Here is a 7,500-nt window from a genome sequence, read left to right on the forward strand (position 1 = left end):
ATAAGAAGAAGGAAATAAAAGAAAGAAGAGAATAATGGAGACAAGAAAGAAAAAAATAAGAAAATAAAAAAAATAAATATAGAAAATAATGAATAAAAATGAACAATAAGATGAAGAAAATAACGAAGAAGGAAATAGAGAAAAGTAATAAAGAGGAGAATAAGAAGGAAAGTGGAATAGATTTGCCGTTATCGAAAAGTCTCCCATTAATATCGATTTTCTCTCTGCATAGAAAACGCGTCTCGGATGAAAGAAAATGGGCGGCGAGGTTTACCTGTTTACCATTAGAGAGAGAGAGAGAGAGAGAGAGAGAGAGAGAGAGAGAGAGAGAGAGAGAGAGAGAGGCCGATATTGGGTATTGTGTGGGCGAGACTGAATGAGCGAGTGAGAAAGTGTGTTTATTTGCTCCCTCTCTCTCTCTCTCTCTCTCTCTCTCTCTCTCTCTCTCTCTCTCTCTCTCTCTCTCTCTCTCTCTCTCTCTCTTTTCTGATGTGCTTTTTTTTATCGTGTGTCGTTTTCTTTTGTGCTCTTTCAATCCTCCTCCTCCTCCTCCTCCTCCTCCTCCTCCTCCTCCTCCTCCTCCTCCTCCTCCTCCTCCTCCTCCTCCTCCTCTTCCTCGGTGGATTCGCTGAGTTGGCATTGCACGGCTTATTGCTGTCCCAGATGCCGCCTCCTCCTCCTCCACCTCCTCCTCCTCCTCCTCCTCCTCCTCCTCCTCCTCCTCCTCCTCCTCCTCCTCCTCCTCCTCCTCCTCCTCCTCCTCCTCCTCCTTTGCGTCAGTAACAGAAGCCATTATATTGTATCGAAATGCCACGTGTGTGTGTGTGTGTGTGTGTGTGTGTGTGTGTGTGTGTGTGTGTGTGTGTGTGTGTGTGTGTTTGAATATGGAGGATAAGTTGATTATGGAAACACACACACACACACACACACACACACACACACACACACACACACACACACACACACACACACACACACACATGTAATTTGTCAGTTAGGGAGACAAGGTAATTAACAGTACACCTCGAGGACTGTGTGTGTGTGTGTGTGTGTGTGTGTGTGTGTGTGTGTGTGTGTGTGTGTGTGTGTGTGTGTGTGTGTGACTGAACCCTCATTTCAATATTCTCTTGAAAGTTAAGAATATTTTTTTATCAATAATTTTTTCATTGTTTTGTTGTCGTGTTTGTTTGTTTGTTTGTTTGTTTGTTTATTTATTTATTTATTTATCTCTATATATTCATGATTTTAAAGTGAGTTATTGTTTTATTTCCTTTTCTTTGCTTTATTCATATTTTTCCTTCGTATTTTTCCACTTCTCCTTTTCTCTCGTTTTCTAATTTCCTTTTCTTTCTTTCTTTCCCTTTATTTTTTTTTTTCCCTTCGTGGTCTAGTTTTGTCTTTCTTTGTCTTTTCTCAATACTTTCTCAATTTATCCCTCCTCTCATTTTCTTTCCCCCTTTTAGTATGACAAAGATAGAGGAGGAGGAGGAGGAAGAGGAGGAAGAAGAGGAGAAGAAGAAGGACACTCACACCTGTTGGGTTCTTAATGAGAGAGAGAGAGAGAGAGAGAGAGAGAGAGAGAGAGAGAGAGAGAGAGAGAGAGAGAGAGAGAGAGAGAGAGAGAGTCCTGTCTTCTTTCTGTATTCTATCTTGGACAGGTCGAGGATGGAGGAGGAGGAGGAGGAGGAGGAGGAGGAGGAGGAGGAGGAGGAGGAATCAAAGGCTTATTGATGGAGGAATTGAGAGAAGATCTAACTGGACACGGAGGAGGAGGAGGAGGAGGAGGAGAAGGAGGAGGAGGTGGAGGAGGAGGAGGAGGAGGAGGAGGAGGAGGAGGAGGAGGAGGAGGAGGAGGAGGAGGTGGAGGAGGAGGGAACAGCTGTCATTCGGATAATTAGGATCCAGTGGTGTGAGAGGAGGAGGAGGAGGAGGAGGAGGAGGAGGAAGAGAATGAGGAGGACGAAGAAGAAGTAGTGGAGGAGGAGGAGGAGGAGGGAGAAGTCAGAGACGATATCGACAGCTTGTCAGCCTCTCTCTCTCTCTCTCTCTCTCTCTCTCTCTCTCTCTCTCTCTCTCTCTCTCTCTCTCTCTCTCTCTCTCTCTCTCTCTCTCTCTCTCTCTCTCTTGTATGTTTGTTGGCTATAAATTTTCCTGTTTACCTCCCTCTTTCCTCTTCCTCTTGCCTTTCCTCCTCCTCCTCTTCCTCTTCCTCTTCCTCTTCCTCTTGTCTTTATTTCTTTTCTTCTTTTATTCCTGTTTTTCATTTATATAATTATAATATTTCCTCTTTTCCTCCTCCCCCTCCTCCTCCTCCTCCTCCTTTAACTAATTGCATTGTTTTTATGTAATTGTCTTTTATTTTTTTGTAATTACTTCCGTTTATTTGTTTGTTTGTTTGTTTGTTTGTTTATTTATTTGTTTGTATTTTACTTTGTGTTACGTTTTATTTGCTTTTTTTCATTTTTTCTTTATTTTCTTTACTATTTTCTTTTTTATTCTTTATTTTCTTCGTTTTGTTAGAGAGAGAGAGAGAGAGAGAGAGAGAGAGAGAGAGAGAGAGAGAGAGAGAGAGAGAGAGAGAGAGAGAATTAGAAAGAGGGGTGATAGATGACGTAAGGAAGGTGACAAGAGAGAGAGAGAGAGAGAGAGAGAGAGAGAGAGAGAGAGAGAGAGAGAGAGAGAGAGAGAGAGAGAGAGAGAGAGAGAGAGAGAGAGTCATTCACCTGTAATCAAGCGAGGGGACAGGTGACCTCTCTCCAATCAGACCTCCATTCACCTCTAATCAAGAGAGAGAGAGAGAGAGAGAGAGAGAGAGAGAGAGAGAGAGAGAGAGAGAGAGAGAGAGAGAGAGAGAGAGAGTACGAATCCTAAACATAAGTGTACGTATAACTCTCTCTCTCTCTCTCTCTCTCTCTCTCTCTCTCTCTCTCTCTCTCTCTCTCTCTCTCTCTCTAATTAGCGTTCCTGAATCACCTGAATCTTTCATTATGACTCGCTGACTTATGCTGAGAGAGAGAGAGAGAGAGAGAGAGAGAGAGAGAGAGAGAGAGAGAGAGAGAGAGAGAGAGAGAGAGAGAGAGAGAGAGAAAGGAAGAAAAATGGATAGGGAACAGAATAAGAAAGTGAGGATCAGGGAGATAAATGGAGGAAAGGAGAGAAAGAGGGAGGGAGGGAAGAGAGGAGGAGGAAGGAAGGAGAGGAGGAGGAGGAGGAGGAGGAGGAGGAGGAGTGTATTAAATAGAAATAAAATAATAAAAAGTTACAATACTACTACTACTACTACTACTACTATAGCCTGTACCACCACCACCACCACCACCACCACCACCACCACGAGTACTAACAGCCCCTCTCTCTCTCTCTCTCTCTCTCTCCCCCCACAGATCTGCTGATAGAGGTCCTGGGAGTCCTTACCAGTTATTCCATCACGGTGAAGGAGTTGAAGAGTCTTTTTGGTTCCATGAAGGCTGACAGAGGCCGCTGGGTGAGTGTCAAGCAGCTGGTTCACTGGTTCATTGGTTCATTTGTTGGTTCATTGCTTCAGTGTCTCATTGGTTCATTAGTTCACTGGTTCACTGGTTCATTGGTTCATTTGTTGGTTCATTGCTTCAGTGTCTCATTGGTTCATTAGTTCACTGGTTCACTGGTTCATTTGGTCATTGGTTCACTGGTTCACTGGTTCATTGGTTCATTGGTTCACTGGTTCACTGGTTCATTTGGTCATTGGTTCACTGGTTCACTGGTTCATTCGGTCATTGGTTCACTGGTTCATTGGTTCATTGGTCCACTGGTTCATTGGTTCATTCGGTCATTGGTTCACTGGTTCATTGGTCCACTGGTTCACTGGTTCATTCGGTCATTGGTTCACTGGTTCATTGGTTCATTGGTCCACTGGTTCACTGGTTCATTCGGTCATTGGTTCACTGGTTCATTGGTCCACTGGTTCACTGGTTCATTCGGTCATTGGTTCACTGGTTCATTAGTTCACTGGTTCACTGGTTCATTCGGTCATTGGTTCACTGGTTCATTGGTTCTTTGGTTCACTGGTTCACTTGTTCATTAGTTCATTGGTTCACTGGTTCATTGGTCCACTAGTTCACTGGTTCACTGGTTCATTCGGTCATTGGTTCACTGGTTCATTGGTCCACTAGTTCACTGGTTCACTTTCTTGTCCCATAGTGGAACCGTGTGTGTGTGTGTGAATGTGTGTGAAAGAGAGAGAGAGAGAGAGAGAGAGAGAGAGAGAGAGAGAGAGAGAGAGAGAGAGAGTGAGTCTAACCTGATTTTTTGATAACGAGGCGCAATTCTCTCTCTCTCTCTCTCTCTCTCTCTCTCTCTCTCTCTCTCTCTCTCTCTCTCTCTCTCTCTCTCTCTCTCTAATTTTCGAGTTAGCTTCATCGCTCTTGATTCGCAAAGAAAACGAGAGTCGGGTAGAAATTGTATGTAAATTTTAGGTACAGTAGCGTGGCCCTTTCTCTCTCTCTCTCTCTCTCTCTCTCTCTCTCTCTCTCTCTCTCTCTCTCTCTCTCTCTCTCTCTCTCTCTCTCTCTCTCTCTCATTTTTAAGTTTGAATTTTGAGAGAGAGAGAGAGAGAGAGAGAGAGAGAGAGAGAGAGAGAGAGAGAGAGAGAGAGAGAGAGAGAGAGAGAGGTACGTCGTAATCAATCACAGTTTTCCTTCTTTTTCCTTCCTCCTCCTCCTCCTCCTCCTCCTCCTCCTCCTCCTCCTCCTCCTCCTCCTCCTCCTCCTCCTTCGAAGTATCCCTTCCTTTTTACATTTACGGAAGGAAGTGAGAGAGAGAGAGGGAGAGAAAGTTGGAAAGAGAGGAAAGCTGAATAGTTTGAATAGTTTGAAAGAGAGAGAGAGAGAGAGAGAGAGAGAGAGAGAGAGAGAGAGAGAGAGAGAGAGAGAGAGATTTTACTTTCCTCCTCCTTCTCCTTTCTGGGTTTGAGAAGTGTACATCTTACCTAGGGAAGAGAAGGAGGAAGAAAAGGAGGAAGAGGAGGAGGAGGAGGAGGAGGAGGAAGAGAAAGATGAAGAAAATGCTGAAAAAATATGACTAAACATTCTTTCTCTCTCTCTCTCTCTCTCTCTCTCTCTCTCTCTCTCTCTCTCTCTCTCTCTCTCTCTCTCTCTCTCTCTCTCTCTCTCGCTCTCTGCCTCACGGCTTATCGCTTTGATCGAAAATTGATTTGTTGCACTAAATAGGCCGTGTGTGTGTGTGTGTGTGTGTGTGTGTGTGTGTGTGTGTGTGTGTGTGTGTGTGTGTGTGTGTGTGTGTGTGTGTGTGTGTGTGTGTTTGAGAGATAGACTAGACCACCATAGCACGTTTTCTATGTAATCAAAAGAAAACGTGGAGTGTTTTATAAAGGGGTGACGTGTACACACACACACACACACACACACACACACACACACACACACACACACACACACACACAGACACACACACATACATATCAATATTTCGTGTATCATCTCATCATTATATTTTGTCAAGTTCATTTAAATAGATCGAATTTTGTCACGCTTTTGTTGTATTAGTTTAAGTTAAGCTAAGTTATTCTGCGTACGTTAGCTTGAGAAGTTAGGTTACGTTAGGTTAGGTTAGGTTAGGTTAGGTTACGTTAGGTTACGTTAGGTTAGGTTAGGTTAAGTTAGGTTAGGTTAGGTTAGGTTACGTTAAGTTTCGTTAGGTTACGTTAAGTTAGGTTATGTTAGGTTAGGTTACATGGTTAAGTTTCATTAGGTTACGTTAAGTTAGGTTAGGTTTTGTTACGTTACTCAAAGGTTACGTTAAGTTAGGTTACGTAAGGCTGGCAGTTAGCTTAGTTTAATCCATTTCAGTTCAGATTCGATTTAGTTGAAGTTACATTAAGTTTGTTTAGGTCAGGTTAGATGACATTAGGTTAAGTCATGTCAAGTCAGGTTAGGTTAGGTTAGGTTAGGTTAGTTGAGGTCAGGTTAGGTTGTTACGTAAGATTTGAATCGATAAAGTGAAATTAGATTAGGTCAGGTCAAGTTAGGTTAAATAAGGTTAGAAGTGATAAAATAAGTTAGATCATGTTACGCTAGATTAAATAAAGGTAGGTCAGGTTAGGTCAGGTTAATTAAGGCTACCATTGATAAGATAGATTAGGTCAGGTCAGGTCAACTTAGGTTAAAAAAAAAGACTATGATAAATAAAATTGTATCGCCATTGTATCTAATCACCCCACTCTCTCTCCCTCTCCCTCTCTCTCTCTCTCTCTCTCTCTCTCTCTCTCTCTCTCTCTCTCTCTCTCTCTCTCTCTCTCTCTCTCTCTCTCTCTCTCTCTCTCTCTCTCTCTGCCCACAGCCTCGCCACTCCGCCAAGCTGCTGAGTGTTCTACGCCAGATGCCCAACAGATCAGGCCCCGGATGTGTTTTTCTCCTTCCCAGGCAAAAAAGGCTCGGTGAGTGTGTGTGTGTGTGTGTGTGTGTGTGTGTGTGTGTGTGTGTGTGTGTGTGTGTGTGTGTGTGTGTGTGTGTGTCATTTGTCTGTATTTTTCCTGTCTTGTTTTTCTTTGTTTCCCTTCTTTCTCTTCCCGTGTTTCTCTCTCTCTCTCTCTCTCTCTCTCTCTCTCTCTCTCTCTCTCTCTCTCTCTCTCTCTCTCTCTCTCTCTCTCTCTCTCTCTCTCTCTCTCTCTCTCGTTGACGTCACATTGATATATATATAACTAACAGTCCAACCTTGAGAGAGAGAGAGAGAGAGAGAGAGAGAGAGAGAGAGAGAGAGAGAGAGAGAGAGAGAGAGAGGCTCTTGCTCACTTTTTCCCTCCATATTCTCGAAGGAAAGAGTGAGGAGACTTTATTGAAGGAGAAGTGAGGAGGAGGAGGAAGAGGAGGAGGAGGAGGAGGAGGAGGAGGAGGAGGAGGAGAATTGGAGTATATGATAGACAATAAAGTAAGATATTGGAGAGAGAGAGAGAGAGAGAGAGAGAGAGAGAGAGAGAGAGAGAGAGAGAGAGAGAGAGAGAGAGGAAAAGCAGGCAGGCTGACAGAATGGAGAGACGGAGAGAAAAAAGGAGAGACAAATGGAGGAAAGAGAGGATATTTGACACTCCCTCTCTCTTCTTTCTCTCCTTCCCTTTCATTCTTTCCTCTCTCCTTTCTCTATTCTGTCTCTCTCTCTCTCTCTCTCTCTCTCTCTCTCTCTCTCTCTCTCTCTCTCTCTCTCTCTCTCCCTCCCCCTTTTTAAAGCCCTACGGTTTTCCCTTTTCTCTCTTTTTATTTTTTTCCTTTTTTCTTTTAATTTGTATGTTTTATCGTTTCTCTTGAAATTATCTCCCTTTTTTATTTATTTTCGTTTTTATTTCTTCTTTTCGTTTTTTTTATTTATTTTGTCTTCCAGTTTCTCCGTTTTCTTTTTTCCTTGAGCATTTTTTTCCTTTTTTTCTCGTCCATATTGTGTTTTTCCTGGCTTGCCTTGTTTTTCTCTTTAAAATTTTCCTTTTTTTTCCCCCTTCCTCCAAATTCTTCA

General features: G+C 43.1%; 1 protein-coding gene across 1 annotated transcript in view; it reads left to right on the plus strand.

Annotated features, from left to right (window-relative positions):
* LOC135094173 (neurobeachin-like) overlaps nucleotides 1–7,500 on the plus strand; it is a 135,264-nt gene that overhangs the window by 76,395 nt on the left and 51,369 nt on the right. The window contains exons 3-4 of the mRNA XM_063994019.1: nucleotides 3,384–3,484; nucleotides 6,337–6,433. Of these exons, the coding sequence (XP_063850089.1) occupies nucleotides 3,384–3,484; nucleotides 6,337–6,433 (198 nt within the window). The remainder of the gene's footprint in view (nucleotides 1–3,383; nucleotides 3,485–6,336; nucleotides 6,434–7,500) is intronic.

This window comes from Scylla paramamosain, chromosome 44 (assembly GCF_035594125.1).
Source record: "Scylla paramamosain isolate STU-SP2022 chromosome 44, ASM3559412v1, whole genome shotgun sequence".
In the NCBI taxonomy this organism is placed as follows: domain Eukaryota; kingdom Metazoa; phylum Arthropoda; class Malacostraca; order Decapoda; family Portunidae; genus Scylla; species Scylla paramamosain.